The sequence below is a fragment of the Sphaeramia orbicularis genome, chromosome 12 (genome assembly GCF_902148855.1).
Source record: "Sphaeramia orbicularis chromosome 12, fSphaOr1.1, whole genome shotgun sequence".
NCBI lineage: Eukaryota > Metazoa > Chordata > Actinopteri > Kurtiformes > Apogonidae > Sphaeramia > Sphaeramia orbicularis.
In genome coordinates, this window is record NC_043968.1 from 72,329,489 (window position 1) to 72,352,299 (window position 22,811).

The 22,811-nt window shown below is 37.6% G+C and overlaps 1 protein-coding gene across 1 annotated transcript; it reads right to left on the reverse strand.

The window, feature by feature from the left end:
* Nucleotides 1–7,550: 7,550 nt before the first annotated feature.
* LOC115430073 (glutathione hydrolase 5 proenzyme-like) lies at nt 7,551–21,592 on the reverse strand. Its single transcript, XM_030149959.1, has 12 exons — nt 21,345–21,592; nt 15,363–15,490; nt 15,179–15,274; nt 13,326–13,521; nt 11,515–11,675; nt 11,233–11,379; nt 11,013–11,143; nt 8,835–9,022; nt 8,664–8,755; nt 8,474–8,583; nt 8,264–8,374; nt 7,551–8,082 (listed from the first exon to the last, which is right to left on the reverse strand). Exons 1-12 carry the CDS (start codon nt 21,518–21,520, stop codon nt 7,936–7,938), a joined length of 1,683 nt encoding a protein of 560 aa, XP_030005819.1. The 5' UTR covers nt 21,521–21,592; the 3' UTR covers nt 7,551–7,935.
* Between the last annotated feature and the right edge of the window lie 1,219 nt (nt 21,593–22,811).

A 22,811-nucleotide genomic window follows, 5' to 3' on the forward strand; every position in this document is an offset into this window, starting at 1 on the left:
CATATGATAATGGGAGCAATATGATGGGCCATAAACAAGGTGTGCAGGCCAGAATTTTGCAAATAAACAGCAAAGCTCTTTGTGTGCCCTGCAGCAGCCACACGCTAAATCTTGTTGTTTCAGATGCAGCAAAGTCATCTGTTATGTCCATGTCCTTTTTTGGTTTGCTCCAACGACTGTACAATCTGTTCAGCTCTTCAGTGCAACGGTGGGCTGTTCTCAGGCAACATGTCACACAGTTAACTTTAAAAATGTTGTCAACAATCAGATGGGAAGCGCGAATAGACAGTGTCAAGGTGTTGCGGTACCACTTACCACAGGTTTTGGAAGCACTGTCTGCACTTCAGACTGTTGCTGCTGAAAAGAGGGATGCTGAAACATTATCCATTGCCAAATGTTTGTACAGTGAAATGAACTCATGGCGCTTCCTTTTATGCACCATTGTCTGGTACAATGTTTTGTACCAGATAAACCACATGAGTAAACTTCTGCAAAGTCCTAATGTTTCTCTGAAAACACTCAGAAGAGAAACAGAAGGTGTGAGAGGTTATCTTATGCAGTTTAGAGAAAGTGGTTTGTCTTTCTGTCAGTCAGATGCCATGGACATTGCAGAGGAGTTGAAGATTGAAAAAAGACTTCCTGCAAAGAGACAGAAAAGAACACCAAAGCATTTTAACTGTGACTCAGCAGCAGAAGAAACTTTCCACAGTCCAGAAGAGGCATTCAGAAGGGAATTCTTTCTCCCTTTAGTAGACACTGCACTGACAAGTCTCAATGACCGTTTCTCAACAAATGGAAGATGTGTATGCACTGTACAGTTTTCTATTTTCCAAGGACAACATGAGGAGAGCTGTCATAGAAGATAAACTGCAAGTGAATTGCACAACATTAGAGAAGACACTTCATGACACTGAGGCAGAGGATTTAGTTTTGGAGGTCAGATCAGCCATCCATACCTTTCCTGATCATGTCTTTACATGCCCACAAGACATGCTGAATTACATTTACAGTGAGGGCCTGCTGGATTTGTACAGCAATCTCAGCATAGCACTACGTCTCCTTCTTACACTCCCTGTCATTGTAGCTTCTGGGCAGAGGAGCTTTTCAGCTTTGAAACACATAAAGTCCTACCTGAGATTGTCCATGAGCCAAGAAAGACTGAGAGGACTGGCACTTATTTCAACAGAGCGCAACGTCAGGAAGTCGTTGAACATGGAGGATGTGGTCACTGCTTTTGTGCGAGCTAAAGTCCGCAAACGTTTCTAAAACTCTTATTATGGTTATTCTTTAACAGCAATCCTTTTTGACCCATGTTGTTAAAGATAGTGTGTGTTATTTCACTGTTTTAATACATCTCTTATAACATATATTGTGTAGTTCAAGAGAAAAGCACTTTGTTCCAAAAAGTCTTCGTATGTATAGTTCTTTTTAAGAATGATAATAATAATAATAATAATAATAATAATAATAATAATAATAATGTTTTACCATTTTTTGACAAATTAACAAAAATAAACATTAATATAACCAAACTGTGTCATTCCCATCAACAATGCCTAATTGAAGACACTGTGTCCTTTACTACACTCTGGTGGATACTCTGTGTTGTGTAATACAGAGTAATTCATGACTCATTCAATGCACCAGAAAACAGGAAATCGCATCTGGATTTTATTTTTCTTCTTCAGTGATTCGACCACCACATCTTCGTGTATTAGGGGCCTCACTTTACTTTCTTGCCTAGGGCCCCCAGTTATCTTGAAACGGCCCTGCCCATACTAGAGGGATTCCCCCTATGCAACGACAAACGCTATGAGGGTCATGTAGAAGTGACCTCCGCCCTCGCGCAGCCCCCCATCACACCCCCCACTTGCTGTCAGTGGAGGAACAAACGGTCTGTCCACACTGAGCACGGCGGCGGCCATTTTAAAAGAACAGCAATGATGAAGCGCTCCTACCCTTCAGGGTTTGCAAAAAGACAAAAAACGAAAGGAGCAGAGGAAAAACGCCAACGACACAGCGGTAAGCATTAAGTAAACACAACTGTGTTCTGTGTGAAGAATTTAAGGAGAGAAGAAACACAACTTCTCCATTGCCCTTTTCTACTGTTGTACAACGTTCCAAAACTTCTTTTGAGCTAAATAACTTGGATGTGGAGGACCGAAGTATGACAGCATTAACAGTATTTAGTCATGAAAAGCCAAAGCTAAGCCTACTGAAGTGTTTTCACTTACTCTGGACGGTTGTCTGCCTCCTGCTGCGGTCACCCACACAACTTTATTCCAAAATAAATCGTCTGCTCCTATGAATCCCATCCAGTTTGGCCAAATAATCCATCCAGTTCCATGTACATTTTCGGTTAGCTAGCAATTTCCTTTGGTGATCTGTCCATCCCATTAGGAGAAAAATGTCCCTTTTCCATTGCGTTTGTCCGTCTCATCCATACGTCTGTTCCTTGTGTGTCAGCTGGTTTAGGCACAGAAGAGGACTAGAGTAGGACTGCAGCAAAAGTTTGTATTTTCAAGCCAACATTAGTTCAGACCCTCACATCAGCTCTGTGCCCTCACTGCGGAACTGAGTTCTGTTCGTTCAAGGAGGCACGCGTAAACAATACATGAGGCGTTCAGGAACAATTAGAATAATTAGGAAATTACAATACTTTTCAAAATCGTCAAATATTCAGAATATTCAAATACAACATCAAAAAAAAAAAAAAAAAAAAAAAAAAAAAAGAATGAATGGCGGTGTCTGTGAACCATGTCTGTGAACCATGTAATCACAATCCTACATTTTAAACTCTTTAATTATCTGTATTTCCCACACTTGCCCATCAACACATCACAACACTTTGCACCATGTGCTCAGGTAGTTTTGCCGATGAGGTCTGACGTTACATTTTGGTGCATTATGGGAAGTGAAGTTCTTCTCCTGCAAAGCTACTATCAAATCCTCTGCACTTTAATCATATACTTCTAGAATAAGGACAAAAGTAAGCCTACTCACCAAATGCCTTTTTTTTTTTTTTTTTTTTTTTTGTGCTTTTTTAGGTGCTTTGCTTAAATTTCTGTCAGCACCAAGTGATAGTGACAATGTCACCTCCTCACAAGCAGAAGGTATTTATCAGGCTACATGGAATTAGTAACATCACAGTCTAGGAAAAAAAATCTTATCATTATTAAATCTATCACAATCAGTACTAATTGCATATTATTATATAATAAATAGGCCTAAAAAAAAATAAAGATAATAATAATAATAATTTTATTTGTTTATCCTTTTATCATCGGTAGTACTAGTACTAAATGCACCAGAAAACAGGAAATCGCATCTGGATTTTATTTTTCTTCTTCAGTGATTCGACCACCACATCTTCGCGTATTAGGGGCTTCACTTTACTTTCTTGCCTAGGGCCCCCAGATATCTTGAAACGGCCCTGACCATTTTGTATGCCTTTTGTTTGCTTTGTTCTGTCTGTGTATCTCTGTGTTTGTCCAGTTTACCATTGTAATGTGTAGACGGAGCTAAACGTTGGCTAGCAGAGATGGCTTCATTCGGGACATTAGATAGCGCCCTCGGAGAGCGGAGCGAGGTGCAGTGTCGTATTAGTGTGTTAATTATTGTGAATGTTTAGTATGAATTGTTTGTTAAACTGTATATTGCGTTGCTTTGTGATTTTTGGTAGTTTTCACAGTGTTACAAACTGAGATTAAAGCACCTGTATGAAACGCTCTGGATCTGAGACTTTAATCCGAGGGAGCGCTACACTTTCCAGTGTTCTTTTGTACTTGTTTTCCTGGTTCCAAACCCATCTGATTCTGACGCCTCCTTGTCTCTGCTCTGGTAACTCGACCAACCTTGTGCCAAAAGCAGGGGTGTCCAAATCCAGTCCTCGAGGGCGGTATCCTGCATGTTTAAGATATTCCCCTCTTCCATCACACCTGGAAGCCTTTACATCATTATCAGGATTCTGGAGCTCGATGATGAGCTGATCATTGATTGAACCAGGTGTGGCTAGAAGAGGGAAATACTTCAAACATGCAGAATACCAGCCCCCGAGGACTGGGTTTGTACACCCCTGGAAAGGATAAGAGATCTGCTTTCTGTTTCCCTGAGTTCTGTTCCCTGTGTTCCTGTCTGTGTCGGAGTTCTGAATCCACTGTCAGAATCCATTTCTAGACCATGTTCCTGTCTGTCAGAGACCTGTGTCTGAATCTGTGAACTCAAATAAAGAACATTTATGACTTTCACCCCAGTGTGTTGCATGTGGGTCCTCCCTTCTCCACCACCCCTTACAAATGGGTGCTTCTATGAAACTGGTAAATAAAAACAGACATGGGGGCCAAAACTTCAAACCACACGTGCACTAATATTATGAAGCAGGTTTGGAAGCACTTTGGGTCTATTTTAAAAATAAATACTCACTGAGATAAAAGGGAAACTATTTTTCAGATATAACACATTTTTATATTATTTTACATTATATTTAATATAAAAATCTGTATGTAACACAGTGAAAAAGACATGAAAATTACACGCCACTATTTTTTTGAATATCTTTTTATTCTCTCACAGGTACATTTTGGGAATTGAACTAATTATGCAAGGCAGAGTGTTTCACAAAAATTATCGCCGTTGCAAAATCATTTGCAATTTATATGCGTTTAACTGGGCAGGTTCTGTATGTAATGCAAGTGGACACGATGGGTTACAAACAAAACTTGGAATGAGACGGAGATTCGTGAAAAACCTGCATGTCTAGATTAGAAAAAACACTAGGATCGACACATTTAACACAGTGTCTTTATTTAAAGACTATATAAGACCATTTCAAGCCATGTTTTAAGATCAAATGCACTGACACCTAGGTAGCTTTTACTGTCCCAGTTTTGGTCCTAAATTTGGCCCCAATATTTTATTAAAAATTCATTAGTTTTGGGATACCTCTGAGTAAAAATTTTTTTTGCATTTATCTGAGGTCATCATTAGGTAAATTCTGGGAGGAAGTATGTCTAAATTTCTCTTTTATTATTGGGTCTTAAAAGCTGGCAAACTGCCAGATTCCAAAATAAACCCAGTTTCACAGAAACATCCAAATATAAAAATACCATTTAGATCATTTGTTTCATTAAAGGACTTTGTAAATCAATATGTGCTAAAACTGAGTCAGGTTGTTGACAAGATGATATGAAGGCTTTTAATTACAGCGGTTCTAAAATGATACCTAGTCTAAAAGCTACACATCGATTCAAAACATTTTACAACACTAAATATATGAATTTAAAATTTATTCTGATCTTATCCAATTCACTCCTTTGTCAAACTAATACTTGGACAGTTGTATATTATCCAAGAAGTGTAAGTGGATAAAGAACAGTCAAATAAGGTGAAGATTTCAGATTATAGATCACCTGTTTGACAGTCACAAATAATTACTTACTAAAATGAAAGACAATAATAATACCTAGTGCAGACAGAAAGCAAACTGGAATATATGTTATGTAAAAGCTGATAATGTTTATTGTGAATCTACTGTTTTGTTTTGTTTTTAAGAAATAAAGTGCAACATGCATTTAGTCTTAAAACAAACATTTTAATGTGTTCAGGGTATGCAAACACAGATACAGTCGTCACAGTCACGTAAACTTCACAGTAGGTTTCAAACACTTTCTACTCGCACCAGTCAGGACTTCACTTGGAAAAGGCTGGTTATTTAATAGAAAACAGCATTTCCAAAGAATCACACAATTCAGTCAAAAGACCATAATACACATAATAATTACAGCTGCTTTTTGTTTTGACAATGCTAAATGTATTTGTATAGCTGCACAGTGGCTGCATTAGAAAACCGTGCCCATCAATTCCCTGTGGTACAATTTCACATTTGTAACCTGAAAAAAAAAAAATCACATTTTTATTCAGACTTTTGCTAAACCACGGCTCTTAGGATAAAAAAGTCAACTTGTTCATCACTAAGATCAAGACTGAGCAGAACACTTGTCACACAAATTGTCATGTAAATTGGAACCGATTTCCAGAGTTGCTTGATGATGCATTATACAGACTTTAGTGAAACATAATAGTCTTAACTTGAAATAGAGATGGATTCACAGCCACAGCAAGGTCCAAAAGTATTTGGACAGTGACACAAATGTAATTTTACCTCCGTACACAGTGGATTTTAAATGAAGCAATCAAGATATGAGTAAAATCTGGGCTTTCAGCTTTAATTTAAAGAGCTTAACAAAAATATTAAGCATAAAGGAATTACAACCATGTTAAACATCGTTCTTCCATTTTCAGAGGCTCAAGAGTAATTAGGCAGCTTGTTATAATTATGAGGCTTGTTTTTAATATTCAGATAAAAGTCCTTTGCGGTCCATAACTGCTTAGCAGGGGTCTCAAACTCAGATCCTCGAGGGCCGGTATCCTGCATGTTTTGGATGTATCCCTCTTCCAACACACCTGATTCAAATGATAAGCCTATTATCAAGCTCTGCAGAAGCCTGATAACGACCGTCAGGTGTGCTGGAGGAGGGACACAACTAAAACATGCAGGATACCGGCCCTCGAAGATCTGAGTTTGAGACCCCTGGCTTAGAGTGTCTGATCTAAGACATCCCCAAATGGTGCAGTGCTTTCCAGGAGATGGTTTTCAGGCAAATCAGGTGTGCTTGAGATAGAACACTTCAAATACCTGGACAGTTGATGGCGACATTTGATTAGATGTTAGAAATATGGCTGAGTTAAGAGAATTGTCCACAAAGTTCAGAGAGGAGATCACTGCCTTGCAGAAACAAGGAAGAGGATACAAAAAGCTGGAAAAGGCACTGAATATTCCTACAGATACAGTTGGAATCATAGTTCAGAAGTTTACAGTTAAAGGAACAGTGGCTACACTATGTGGACATGGAAGAAAGAGGAAGATATGAACGACTGCCACCAGAGTTCTGAATGGTCATCAGATGGTCAAAGACCCACAAGTGAAGGCAAAACACTTGCAGCAAGACCTGGTGGCAGGTCCCACAGTAGACACTGGGGTTTGTTTCCACAGTGGGCACTGGGGTTTGTTTCCACAGTAGGCACTGGGGTTTGTTTCCAAAGTAGGCACTGGGGTTTGTTTCCACAGTAGGCACTGGGGTGTGTTTCCACAGTAGACACTGGGACTGGTTTCCACAGTAGACACTGGGGTTTGTTTCCACAGTAGACACTGGGGTTTGTTTCCACAGTAGACGCTGGGGTTTGTTTCCACAGTAGACACTGGGGTTTGTTTCCACAGTAGACACTGGGGTTTGTTTCCACAGTAGACACTGGGGTTTGTTTCCACAGTGGGCACTGGGGTTTGTTTCCACAGTGGGCACTGGGGTCAGCTGAGTAACAACCTTCTTCACCTTGAGAATTCCAATGAATTGTCACCAAATGCAAAACCAACATTTGGAATCAAGTCCAGACCTTTTATCTGCTTAGTTTGGCACAAATTTCCCAAGGAACAAGCCCCATGTGACACTGGAGCTACTAGTCAATCAGTTTTCCACTTTCTTTTGAACCCTTTCTAAAAATCTTGCATTAAAGCTGAAAGTTCACAATAACATGTTGATTGCTTCATTTCAAATTCACTCTGATGTTATACAGAAGCAAAATTAGAATAATTTGTGTCCTTATCCAAACATTTATGAACCTGACTGTATTTTCAAGAGCTCAGTTTACATGATGATATCAACAAAGACAGTAAGATGATATTCAAAACTTTGTATGGCCTGACTTACAAAAAACATGATTAATTCTACCTTTGGTGACTGTGTTAGCTCTTGTTTCTTGTTTGTAATGACGTTAAACTGAGTTTTGTCTGCCAGAGTGCTGTCTGAGCCCTGAATTACTGGCATTTCTTTGGTCGGTGGCATATTCTATTGTCTCAAAGACTAAAGCTGAAGGCATTCGTCAGTATCCAGCTGACTGTCCCATCTTCCGAATATCTGAAAATGCTGAAATGCAGCCACCCTCTTTTTCCACAGCGTTGACTACATTGAAGAAGTACTTCCAGTGTGTAATTTTGTGTCCAACAGCTTTAAGGCCATCTATGACAGTCTGAAAGCATACAAAACACACACACACAAATTTAATACAACTATTTTTTTCTATTCCTAAAGTCACACACTTAAATTGGTGTCTATTTTCCACCAGAATCTATTAAGACATGTAAATTAAGACAAACTTCACTGAATGTCAGTGTTTCAGAGATAATGATTATGAAAAGATAATTACTGACCTTGTCAAAGAGTGGCTCAAAATGCACATTGTTCTTGGAATCAACAAACACAATAGGTGCAGAAATGGCCTCTGTCAAATTCATCCCCAGCCAGAGGTGATTCATTATAGACTACATGAATAAGAAAAAAAGAAGCCATGTAAACAAACAGGACCACAGAAACACAAACAGGAACACATACAAATCAAGAACGGGGCTGAGGTGAGCTACCAAGGCCACTGCTGTGGTAATCAGACTTCCTCCTGATCCTCCAATCACAAGGATTCGTCCAGATTTTGACTCCAGGATTACTGGAGTCATTGAAGACGGAGGCTGTTCACCTGTAAGAACAATCAGATGGTAGACGAGTGCAGAACTGCTCATAAACTCCAGTGGGCAGCGTTTACACTGATGACCGTACCTGCCTTCACTGCGTCTGCTCTCCCACAAAAGTCAGACAGTTCATTGTTGAGAATTATTCCTGTTCGTGAAGAATAAATGGCTCCTCCAAATCTACAGAGTAAAACCATGGAATCACTTCATATCACAGGAATTTATCACACAGTAACAGGAAGGATACAGGACTGCTCACATTTGATTAATGGTGCTGGTGGCAGAAACAGCCAGTCCATCCTCATCCATCACAGAAACATGTGTTGTCCCAGTTTGATCAGAGGACGGTTTGATGTTGAAGTAGTAGGAGTCGTCATGGGTGGAGTTTGAAGATATCATCTCTCTGATGTGGTTAATGAACGATGAATTCATCAAATGAGCAGCACTCTGAAAGATAAATATAACCAGTGACCAACTGCATATTGACTGAGACATAATTATGCACTGGGGGAAAAAAACTCAAACGTTCTTCAGTAGAAGTACTAATAGACCGTTGTCCGTACAGTGGAGTCATTTTGTTCTCGGACACATTCCTCTTTTTATTCCTATTTAAGCACCTTTGCCCAGGTGTAATCATCACATACTGAGTCCCAGTTACACTTTATCAAGAATAAATCACATTGTCACACTGGAAAAAATCTAAATCTTACCAAGTTTATTTTTCTCATTTCTAGTCTAAATATCTCATCACACTTAAAATAAGACATAATCACCTAAAGAGTAACTTTTCAGTGAGATATAAGAACTGATTTTTAGACAATAGAGCTTGAAAATCTTATTTCAAGAAATCTTACCGTGATAATTTTCACTTTTCATTGGCAGATTTTTTTGCTTGAATTAAGCAAAAAAACAAAAACAAAAAACTTTTGACTTAAGTAAAAAAAAATCTGCCAATTGAACAAGTGAAAATTATCTTGGTAAGATTTCTTGAAATAAGATTTTCAAGATCTATTGTCTAAAAATAAGTTCTTATATCTCACTGAAAAGTTACTCCTCAGGTGATTATGTCTTATTTTAAAGTCAGGAGACTTTCGTGACCAATTTTTCATCAAATCTGTAAAACCTCAGTCACATCCTCAGTACCTTGAATCTGTAAGTCTTTCTGTGATTACTCACCTGAATCTCTTGCATTACGGTGAACAATTTCGAAGTGCCATCCCCCATACACAAACCATGTGTTTACAAACAGAGCGGAGGTAACTCAGGCATCTTCAGAATTTTGTCATGACGTGCATTGTGGGAAACGGAAGTTCGCGCAGCTGCCTAGCAGTGGCAGTGCAGCCAAATAATATTATATGGCTGCAACAAACATGACGTGGAAACGGCTGGAGGAATATGCATAGAGGGAAGGGAGCTCCTGCCGTTTCAGCTGCCGCTGCCAGGCTGCTACGTGAACCTCCGTTTCCCACAATGCACGCTGTGAAAAAATTCCAAAGATGCCCGAGTTACCCACCGGCTCTGTTTGTAAACAAGTGGTTTTGTTTATAGGTGATGGCACTTTGACATTGTTCATCGTAATGCAAGAGATTCAGGTGAGTAATCACAGAAAGACTTACGGATTTGTGATACTTAGGCTGTGACTGAGGTTGTACAGATGTGATGAAAAATTGGTCACAAAAGTCTCCCGCACCTTTAAGTGTGATGAGATAATCTGACTAGAAATGAGAAAAATATACTTGGTAAGATTTGTATTTTTTCCAGTGTGACAATCATTTCTTGAGAAGTTAGAAATATTTTAATCCACCTTTACTGGCAACAGTGTACTAACAGTGTCAAAATACTCCACTAAGGATAAAGATTTTGTATTCAAAACATTACTTGAATTAAAGTAGGCAAGTATTGTGAACAACATGTAGTAAAAGTCTGAAAAGTTAAAGTTGTGTTGCAGTAAAATGATCCTGGTCAGTGTTTTACAGCCGACCTACACCATCATATTCTATAAAATCCTGTAAGAACTATTTCTAAGAAGTCGGTTTTACCAGATCAGAAAACTGGGCTGTTTCTGCCTTGACATAATTCAGTTTCCAGTGAATCCACAAAGGTCCACATTTAACTTAAGGAGGTGAATTTCCTTAAGCCAGTAATGAATAATTGCAGTCACAATTGAAAATCAACACCTGTGGAGAAGGGGCTGAAACACTACAATCTGAATACCTGAAGTTTCCACTTGAATATAGTTGCATTTGCAGTTGGATTTTAAGACTGCTACTCATATCTTGTACATTGTATTACACATATTTCTTGGTCTTTTCCTCTAATTCTGTCTCTTTTACATGTTATTTATCATATAAATATTAATATTATTCTAATAATTGCATGACCTGTTATATAATATTATTTGTACGATCTTCGGCATTTGAAAAAAGAAAAAGCCCACCTTGTCTTTATTAAAGGACGGATCACAAATACTCCTCCTCTGTCCATTAGCGAATTTCATAGCCTCTATAAACCGATGGTACGTCTGAACCCTGTGGTCTCCCTCCAAAGACTCTGATGTCAAGGAAAACCCTGCATTTGAACAACACAGTGGCTTTAAAACTATTACAAGCAGAATTCTTTGGGTGTTTTGCCTTTTTCATAATAAAAGTAGAACAAACCTTCCATCAGTTTGAGAATGAAAGCCAGCAGGGTGCCCCCAGCAGGTGGTGGAGGGATGTACATCTGAGCGTTTCCCAGAGGAACAGTCCAAGCGTCTTCCACTCGTACCTTATAGGACGCCAGATCCTCCATTTTCAGTGTACCACCTGTCACATATCACATATATGAGCCTTTTACACACAGATCACTACAAAGATTTCCATATTTTGCAAGAAAGTTTTCAACATTTTCTTTTTTTCACTCTCAATTAAAACATCTAAATTAGTTTAAACTTTACCCACCTGCGTCTTTTATGTCTTGGATTAGGTCACGTCCTACTTGGCCAGTGTAGAAAGACTCTGCTCCTTTTTGTGCGATAGTTTCCATTGTTTCAGCGAGTTTTGTGTACTTTAGAGTATCTCCTTTGTTTAGAACAGTCCTGTTCTTGTTGCAGAAAACTTCACTGGAAATTGTCAGTGGAAAAAAAACATATTAAAATGTGTGAAATAAAGAACATAACACACTGACATACAAGTGCCCTGTGTTTTAACAGTTACATTCTTTTCCCTCCCCTTTAATTTCTTTATCATTCTCGAATTCTGTAAAACAGTTTGATCAGTAGATCAATCACCAAACAGTCAATAGACCAGTGTTTTTCAACCTTGGGGTTGCAACCCCATGTGGGGTTGTCTGGAATTCAAATGGGGTCATTGGAAATTTCTAGTAATTGATTAAAAAAAAATTATTAATAAAATATATTTTTTAATGATTCAATATATATTTCATTATAATTAAAACACCACACACTTTTCCCAATGAAAATCAAGTTCAAATAAAATGTGAGATATAAGATCTGAGAGGGCATATCTTGATTGATCTTGATTACTACGTTTCAACACAGTGGCAGTCAGAAACCACACCGAACAGAGAACAGAGATTTGGCCCCGCTAAGACATCCCCAAGAAAAATTGAGAAGCAGACACCAAAAAGGTGCATTATATACATTATATAGCCTAAATGTTGCCTAAAAGTAATGTTTATTTGCAACATAGTATAACAAACTATTACGTGATCAAAAACGAATTAATTTTAGCAAAAAAATGTCTCCGTTTTGAATGTCTGGGGTCGCCAGAAATTTGTGATGTTAAAATGCGGTTGCGAGCCAAAAAAGGTTGGAACCACTGGTGTAGACTCTTCTATTTTCTCAACCCCTTTAATCGAAACCTAATCACCTTTTTAGACTCTGCAACAAGGAAAAGCAACATTTTCGAAAATATTCTCTCACAGACAAAACTCTGTTCTGGTGATATTAACGAGATGAATTTTCAAAGTGGAAAAATTACTAGTATAATAGCAAAATGACTTATAAATTACAAATTTTTCTTTGTTTTGGTGCAGAAGAATAATATTAAACCATGAAAATATTTACATTTGCAAACCATCATTTCACAATAAAATGTGAATAACCTGAACAAATATGAACAACTTGAAATGTCTAAAGAAAATTTAGTGCAATTTTAACAATATTCTGCTGCTGTTACGAAATGTTTTGTGTAACAGTGTGTAATGCACTTGTACAAATGATAAGTTGAGGCATAATATTGTTAAAATTGCACTTTTTTGTAAAAACATTTCAGTTTTTTCTGGTTATTCACACCTTTTTTTGTGAAAGGATAGTTTGTAAATGGAAATATTTTCATAATTTAATGTTATTTATTCCATTAAAACAAAGACAAAAACTTGGAGTTGACATTATTTACAGGCTATTATGTTATTATTTTACTGGTCTGACCCATTCAAATGGGGCTGAATGTGGCCCCAGACCTCAAATGACTTTGACACCCCTGATCTCTCACAGACTAAACTCTGTTCTGCTGATATTAAAATATTAAAATCACTTTAAACTAAGCCATGATAAGTTTTCTGTGAACCAGACACTCCATAAATGCACAGCTGGGTTTAACAGAAAAGGAGTTTACTCTAATGTTGTTACACAAGAAAGCAGACAGGGTCCAGAAAACCAGTCTGTCTAAATGTGTCTGTTGAGTTCATAAATTCTAGGTACTTTGTTGTGTAACCACAGTGTGATGGAAGTGTTAAACAGATACTGCACCAGAGCGAGGAACTTTCCACTCTGTTTTTAATGATAGGCTCCTGCAGTAGTTTTCCCAGGTAGGTCGGCATGGGGATGCCGTCTCTGGCCAGTTTGATCGTGGGTTCAAAGAGTTTGGACCAGCGAAGCCTCCCATACTGGTTATGAATGGCCTCGTAGCCTCGCAACTCCCCTGGAATGCCGATCCACTGGCTGCCTAACACAAGAAACAGCTCAGTCAGACAAATACTGCAGAAAATATGGCAACAGTTTATTTGGAGAATCCACCCACACACAGAGAATCACTTGTACCACTCTAAACATACTGGGACACTGTGTAACATTAACCCTTTAACTCCTGAGACATTATTCAAGGGAAACGTGCTGCTGTGAACTGTCGTGTGTTTCAGGTTCATAAAAGCTGCTGTGAGTATGTGCTTATGCTCCTTCTCTTCAGTGGTTTTGTTTTACTGTGTGTTTTAGGGTCAAAACAGGTGGAATAACAGGAAAAGACAAAGAGAGGAATTGAAGTTTTACAGGTTTTTACTAAATAAGACACTCAGAATGTACATCAATAAGAGATTTAGGACGTTGGACATGAACTGTGAACTGGAACACACTGAATAACGAGTATCTGAATTTGGACCCAGTAGTTTTAGTTTCGGGGCTCTTTTTTTCTAAATCAGTTCAGCTGCTTTTTGGCACCTGGTTGAACTCCAAAAAGTAGTTACACGGTCAAAACTCGGCAAAAACACAGTAAAAAAAAAAAGAAAAAAAAGAAAAATTATAACAACACTAGAAACAACAGTAAAAACTAAAAACAACAAGGAAAACTGTGTAAAAAAAAAAAAAAAAAGCTTAAACCTTCTATTTTCAAAGCAGGTTGGTCTCACTCACTGTTCTGTGTTTTGCCCCTGATTACACAGGCAGCGGGGGATGAACTGAGCATGCTCAGATGTCTATGGAAAGAACAAGGTCTATTGTCTCAACACTTTTTGAAATTTTCCTTATTCAGCAAATGGTTGAATTTCAATGAATATTTAAAATAAATCATACATTCAGAACAAGCATCACAGACACGTCAGGGGTTAAAGGGTTAAAACAGAATGCAATGAGTTGCAAATCTCATAAACCCACATGAGTACATTGTTATAATAATTATAGTGCGTCAAGGAACATTATTCTGAAATTTGTCAAGTTGTCTTGTTGACAAGTCACATAATCAGGTTCTTTTTAACCCTTTCATGCATATTGGTCATTACAGTGGACAGTTATACTACAGCTGTTCTCTTGTATATTCATGGGTTTTGTTGTTTTAGTTTCATATCATCCAACACAGCACCATCACATACACTGCAATTCATACCATTACTGTAACTTTGCTGTTCTTGATAAACCTGATCTGCAGTGATATGTTTTAGTGTAAATCAATAGCTAATTTTTATTAGACTGTAATTTAAAATTTTTCGCGATCAAAAAGTGTTTTTTTTTTTGGTTATTATCTCCATGAAGTGAGTAATAACTAGTATTAGAATATGTTAAAATGTTAGAAAACATCAGATTAGCTGCATGAAAAATGGTTTTATTTCATAGTTTTCACTTTCTGATGATGGGTTTTAAATACACATGTTTTTCTGCCTCAAAAATAAAACGCATGGTGTCCAGCTGAGTGGACATTTTTGTAACTCCATGAAAAATTGGTTCATAAAAAAAATTCAATTGCATTGGTTTTTTCATGCCTAAAGAGGAATAAAAGCACTTAAAAAAAAAGAAATCTCGACTTAGGTTCTCATAATTCATGCATGAAAGGGTTGAGATACACAAACAAAGAGAATTCAGTGTTCTGATAGCATGTGTTACTGTGCTCTCAGTACCTGAGGACAATCTAAATGTGGTGGGACAATCATTCAACAGGTTCGTCTTAAACAGCTGTGGGACGGTCTCCCTGAAGTTGTAGACTTTTACTTTGCCTGAAAAGAAGTCAAAGTATTCAGCCTCAGTTACCAAACATCATTTGTAACCTTAATCATGCCACTGAAACAAATAAACAAGACCAACCTGTTTTATCTCGTATTGTGACGATAGACCCTCCTCCAATTCCCATACTTTGAGGATTCACCACAGACGTACACAGAAGAGCTGCAATGGCGCCATCTACTGCCGACCCCCCCTGCAGGAGCATGTCCCTGGAAATGAAACAGTCCTGTCTTTAATTTAACCACATCAGCAGCCATAACTGTGACTATATGACATAGATGAAAGTATCCAACAGATACAACGCAAACAGTCTATTTAATTTCACTGGTTTATGTTCATGCACCAATGTACACACGACAACAGATGATGTAGGATTACACCTGGAATGACTGTGAAATATTAGATAAAAGGCTCAGGTGTGTTCAGCCAGCGGGAGCAGAAAACACTGAGTTTATGACTCTAATCTGATTTACTAGTCAGATCTGATTGATTGATTTATTGGTGTCCACATTGAGCACAAAGTTAATTGTACATTCCAAGTAAAACATGTAAGGCAAGGCAAGTTTATTTGTATAGTACAGCGTTTTTCAACCTTGGGGTCGGGTCACGTGGAATTCAAATGGGGTCGCCTGAAATTTCTAGTAACTGATAAAAAAAAATAAAAAAAAATAAAAAAAATACATGGTGAGTTGACCACAATACATAAAAGACATGACAAACTGTGAAGCTGAAACTGATGCACTGTGGTACTGTTTATCTTTCAAATGTTCACTGTGGTCGGCTTCAGATGCTGCAGCTCTTTCATAATTCATAGTGTGAGTTATTGTTTTTTTCAGTATTAATTGTCAGCCTTGTAAATACAAGCTGGACTGACTGTACATATCCTGACCGAGGAAAATAAAATTCTCACTTTGTGCAGTAATCTACACCTGGCTTTTCTGCCTCCGTCCATAATAATATATATTATATAGACTAAATGTTGTCTAAAATTAACATTTATTTGTAACATAGTATAGCAAACTGTTACATGATCAAAAACAAATTAATTTTAGCAAAAAAAAAAAAAAAAAAAAGTCTCCGTTTTGAATGTCTGGGGTCACCAGAAACTTGTGATGTTAAAATGGGGTCATGAGTCAAAAAAGGTTGGGAACCACTGGTATAACACATTTCAGCAACAAGGCAATTCAAGGTGCTTCACACAGGACATTGTAATACAACCACAAGGGAAAAAGAAACACATTTAAAACATTATAAAAGAAACATGTAAAAGGTGATTAAAAACAGCAAGTAAGAAAACAACACATAAAATCCAAAAATATAAAAACACACACATATTAAAGTAAGAGATGCAGTGCAGAGTTTCGAAAGAGAATTTAAAATTTCAAAAGTAAAAAGCCTTTTAGTCAAAAGCAGCAGTGAACAGGTGAGTCTTTAACCTTGACTTAAAAGAACTCAGACTCTCAGCAGACCTGATATTTTCTGGTAGTTTGTTCCAGATATACGGAGCATGTATGTAAGTACTATTAAATAGGAACTGTACACTAAAATTACCCACATCTGAGTTATACTATTATACAAGATGTTTTGGATTAAAATTTTGGCAACATGCATTCATGTAACATTTTCATTTCATTTACATTATGAGTTCCTCCATTTGATTTCCACAGGACATCTGTCTGATCAGTGTCATTAAATCCAAAATATGACCATGACTGAGGTCTGACACTGATACTGCAGTTATGACTGTGTTCACCTGTACATCCCTAGTAGTTGCAGTTGTATTATGTGGTACTATACAATAAGCAGCATTGTGTGTCCTAGTTAAATTTCCCTCAGTGACAGTAAAGTCTTAACTTGTGCCAAGTGCAGGGATTAAAGCAAAAATTTTTCATCTGACTGAAAATTTTCTTCTGGTCAAAATCATTGGCCACTATTAAAAATGATGCAATACAATACTACTATAGCGTACAAGTTTATATAGTCAAATTTGGCAATACTGTAAAACACACTGAATGGGAGAGTGTACTGGTGTAGAAGATTAGTAACATGGAGACAAAAAATGTCATGAGTGGTACTGGTGGGGGGTCTGGGGGTCCTCCCCCGGAAAATTTTTAAAGCTTCAGGTCAATTTTGGTGCTCTCTGGTTAATTTTAAAGGGCATGAAAACCTTTGAAGCAAGTGAAAATAATAACTAGAAGAAGACCTTACTGCAAAAAATGAGTGAAAAACTTTTTATTTAACAATTTAGGAACTCCTAAAACATAACTCCAACTCCAACAGCACATGAATTTTGGGGAAAATGTCTGTGTAAATGTAACCCTAACCAACTCTTTTATTTTTTCTGCTTTTTGGCACTGAAACCAAAAGTTTCAAGCTTGGTCATTCCGGATGTACGCTTCTGTTTTTTTCCAGAGACACATGGCTCATTAGTAGAACTTTTCACTTTAGCAGTAGAGGTGGAGGTTGTTGCAGGGACAGTGGAACTTGGAGCAGTGGCTTTGCAAATACCAAGGGTGTTACTCATTCATTCAATTTTATCTTCGTACTGTACCACACAGATAGAAATAAGATGCTAAATGGGTCAAAATAAAGCACTTATGCAGTCGGGCGCGTAACCGCTTAAGGCCGCGGCACGCACAGCCGCATGCACGGGAAGGGCACATACACACAAACACACACACTAGTCATATACCGGCAAGAGGAGAGAAGCTATGAACCCAAACATGAAGGTCCATGTAGATCAGTTCTGTCTTCTTCCCTTTTCGCTGTGGTTCTTTCATAATGAAAGCTACTTGTTAGCACTAAACTAAAGTTAGCGTCTGGAGGCTGAACTTCGGTAAAGCTGAACTTGTCCATGTGTTTCTGAGGCACAGAATGAGCAGCGTTTCCTTCCAAAGATAAATAGTCATCAATCTGTCCTCCCGACATAAAAATAAAGAGGTCATCTTTTTATCATCACTGTTAAACCTATCAGCCCCCTGTGCCTGTGTTAAACACCTGCAGATTCAGGACAGCAGACCCAGGACAGGATCGCGGTGCTGACTGGACTTCGCGAAACACGTGGGGAAGTTACTTCAGTATGACCCCCCCCCCCCCCCTCAATTTTTCCATTTGATGGAAATCCATTGTGGTGACGGAGAACTTTAATCCCTGGCCAAGTGTAAATTTTTCACATTTTAACATACTCTAATACTAGTCATTACTCACTTCATGGAAATAATATGCAAAAAAAAAAAAACTTTTTTGTTGAAAAAAACAGTTAATTGCAGTTTAGTAACAATAACAAGCAACTGATTTTTTTTTATTTTTATTTAGTTTACTTTATTTTGAATAAGCAACAAGACAAAGTATTCTTACTTAGTCCTTACAAATAAAACAGGTAGTAAGAGGTCATGGAAGAAAACAAAAAAAAACAAAAACAAAAGTTATACATATACATCACTTCATTTGCACATTCTAAAAGGAGTGGGAGGGAGTATAATTTATTTAATCACCCCTTCAACACTCAAGCATGTTACTGCAGATCAGGTTTATCAAGAACAGCAAAGTTACACTAATGGTATGAATGTCAGTGTATGGGATGATGCTTAAGTGTCCACCGTGTTGGCTGATATGGAACTAAAATAATAAAATCCATGAATATACAAGAGAACTGCTGGAGAAGAACTGCAGTGAATAACAGCTGTGAACAGCTGGAGAATAACTGTAGTGACCACTATGCATGAAAGGGTTAAACACGTGATGTCCAGCTGAGTGGACATTTTAGTAAATCCATGAAAAATAGGTTCATTTAAAAAGATTAAATCACATTGTTTTTTTCTTTTTTTTTTTTTTTTTCCGTTGCATATTATCTCCATGCAGATATTGTTAAAATGTGAGAAAACATCAGATTAGCAGCAGTAAAAATGTTTTTATCTCATAGTTTTCACACAGTATATCAGTAAATACATGTTTCTTTGCTTCTGAGTGGACATTTTAGTAACTCCATGAAAAATAGGTTCATTTAAAAAGATTAAATCACATTGTTTTTGTTTTTTTCATGCCTACAGAGGAATAAAAACACAGGAAAAAAAAAATCTTGATTAAGGTTCTCATAATTAATGCATGAAAGGGTTAAGTTCGATGAAAAAGTCCAATTAAATAATGTTGTGTCACTGTCTCACTCCCAGAATATGAATATTTTTTCCAGGATGGGGAGGTGTGTGTGTCAGTATTAGGGATGCAACGATTACTGATAAACTGCGGCAAAATTCCCAACGGTTAGTATTACTGTTTAAATTCTAATTATCATGATAACCGTGTTTGATTACCGCACTTTGAAAAGTCACAGTACTGCACATTTCCTGGATCATTGTGCTACTTATTTACATTTATTTTTATTCATTTTCTTGCCAATTTTGGTCAGTTTTTATTCATTTTATCTCATTTTTTGTTCATTTTCATTGATTTTGCTGCTTATGTTTGTGCATTTTTGTCCAATTTGTTCCGTATTTTGTTCATTTGTTGCTTATATTCAACATTTTTATTAAATTTGTTTGCATCTATCTATCTATCTATCTATGAAAAAGACACTAAAACAACTCAAACTTGATCTGGAAAATGGTCAAACAATGGCCATAAGGTGCCATCTTTAATGCACATTTGTATGTTTGATGTTTACATGTTAATATTTGAACGTTTCTGCTAGAGCCCTACCGGTTAATAGGGCCGATTACAGCGTTTCACCAATTAATCAACATCGGCCAATATGTAGCCGATGTGGCCGATGTATTAACTTTTTTGCTGCACGGAGATTCTGTCGCTCGCTGCTCCTGTGTGTGTGTATGTGTGTGTTTGTGTAGGAGTGTGTATGTGTGTGTGTGTGTGTGTATGCGACACGGAGAGTCAGAGGAACAGTAAAGCGAGTTAGTTTCACTTTCACTCCTGCTCGGACAATGGCGCTATCACCCCCCCACACACAATCACATTATCAAGGAGCTACTGCTAATACCCCCGCTCCGACTCCAATCCCGATCCCCCCACCACCACCAATCACGGACCGCTACCACATGCTCAGACAAGGATGGACTGCTAACCCACCCCCACTGAAAATCACGGACCCCCTGGCTTATGAAGTATTCACCCACCCCCACAGACACCCATGTCCGTACACTTCCTGTCTACCTCACAGTTTCATTCTGCCAGCAGGCCTGGGTGTTAATAGTATAGGGGAGACCGGGGACAGTTGCAATTGCTCCAATCAGGAACAACTTAGGACTCACCTAATTCACTCTGCACATGCTCAGTTTAGTCCCTAGTCCACATGGGAAGCTGTAGTACCGTGAAGCAGACACATCAAAATTTGTGAGGGAAAACGTAATTTTGTGGTAAGTAATATTTTTTGCTCTAATTATTTTTGTGATTGCATAGTTTGCAAAGTGAAAGTTGTGTAAATTATCTTTGTCAGATAAACAAAGATTTATGCAACTGTTTATCCACCTGTGCACAATTATCTGATAAAAGATTATTATATCCTGTGTAGATCAGTGTTCTTATTTCATATATCGGCCAATATATCGGTTATCGGCCAATATCAGATATCGGCCGATATATTGGATATCAGCTTTTTTTAGCCCCCAATATCGATATCGGCATTGGCCCCAAAAGTCCCATATCGGTCGGGCTCTAGTTTCTGCCAACAAAAAGTACATTGTGCCTATTATTTTATTTTATTTTTTAAAAATACAACTTGGTTACATTACTTCAGTGTGTGTATAAGTATAAATACCGCAATAATAATGATAACCGTGATAATTCTGGTCACAATAACCATGATATGAAATGTTCATATGGTTCCATCCCTAGTGGGTATTATGTCTCTTGTCTCCTCAGAGTCCTTAAAGCTCATAAACTGATTACATCCATGCTCACTGTATGTGATAGCGCGTGCACATGGGAGTGTATCTGCACTAAACTCTGAACCCTTCATCTGAACTCACTGAGAACAGGAGGATAGAAGGTCTGCTTTCATAGAAGCCTCAGTCCACCTACAGGACCCCCCCCCCCCCCAGGTCTGTTTCTTACCTGCCAATCTCCGAACAAAGTCGTGAGTCCGCCGCCACAGCCGCGCGCGCGTATTCTCCGCTGGGACACGCGACTCTGGAACCTGCGAACCAGACGACGCACGCGACGACCACAGTAAGAAGAAGAATAAGTCCGCAAACACAGAGGCACAGCAGCCACGGCTTCAGCTTAGACATCCTGGTGGAATGTGTCTGTTCTACAAACTGTTGCTGATGTCGGTCAAAGCGCGCGCGCACATTCAGCCTCTTAATCTCAATCGTAAATTGATCCCTCCCCTGTGCGCGCGCTTGTGCGTAAACCCCCCACATGCGCCTCTGTGACGCACAGTTCCTGTCAGGCTCTGGCCCAGGCAGGGTCACAGATGTGGAAGGATGTGCAGAGGGTCTGGAATTCAGGGGGACTTTAAAGAGTTTAAAACAGAAACTGGATTGTTCTGTTATGTGTTGTATTTTCACATTCACTTTCAAAAGGACTCTTCCAAAAAAAGGCCCTTTTCCTCCAAAAGCCCAGGAACTTTATTTACCAGGAACTTCTTTGGGTAAAAGAATTCCTGATAATTGCGTGTCCACCGCACCCCAAAGTTCAGGGTAATTTATTCAAATCAGGGTGATGATGTATGAGGGAGCAGTAAAAGAATCTGCAGTCCAGTTAATGTACAATGCAAAAATAAATTTAAAAAAAAAAAAAAAAAAAAAGGTATTATTCTGGCAGCAGGAGTGCCGAAAAAATACTGTAAAATAACGGAAAATAACCATCTCATAAAAATACAGTAATTTTCCATAGTTAAAATACAGTTTTTTGCCTTAACTTTACATGAGATTTTTTTTTTTTTTTAATGTTTAATAAAGAATATTTTCATGTATTAAAACAATCAAATTACCTATAAATATATATGTATATAAATTGTTTTCAATGAGACTAAGTTGTGCAATCCACTAATAAAAACTGTATTTGGACAGTTTATCGGTGCTTATACATGTTATACATTCACAAAAATACATTTATTTGTCATTTTTGTTGTGAAACCTCCCGTAATTACACAAAATATTTGTCAATTAACAAACAAGTCTTGTTAAACTTACAGAACAAAGACTTCTTTTACAGTGAATTGTCAGTAATTTTATCTTGTTTTATTATTATTACTTTTTTACAGTATTAAACTTTAAATGAACAGTTTAATCTCATAAATAGAAAAGAAATAGTTATGAAATTATGATACATTTGTAGATGTATTTTAACTGTATTTTTCTGTGAAAAAAAGAAAAAAAATTATTTAAAAAAATGGAAATTTTATGGTTATTCACAGTTACAGTTTTTTCATGTTATTTTACATTTGACATGTAAAATCACAGTCTGTTTTTGTCATTTCATTGATATTTTCCTGTATCTTAAAAATACAGGAAAAATCTGTAAAATAAAGAGTGAAAATTCTGTTAAATTACAGATTTTTTTTTTTTTTTTTTTTTT

What these genes read in the sequence shown, in the direction of transcription:
- LOC115430073 (XM_030149959.1), bottom strand. Translation starts at nt 21,520, where the DNA reads ATGTCTAAGCTGAAGCCGTGGCTGCTGTGCCTCTGTGTTTGCGGACTT. An exon ending in CACAATACGAGATAAAACAG is followed by an intron (nt 15,275 to 15,362) that starts GTTGGTCTTGTT and finishes ACTTCTTTTCAG; the next exon opens with GCAAAGTAAAAGTCTACAAC. An exon ending in GTGGAAAGTTCCTCGCTCTG is followed by an intron (nt 11,676 to 13,325) that starts GTGCAGTATCTG and finishes GACAATTTCCAG; the next exon opens with TGAAGTTTTCTGCAACAAGA.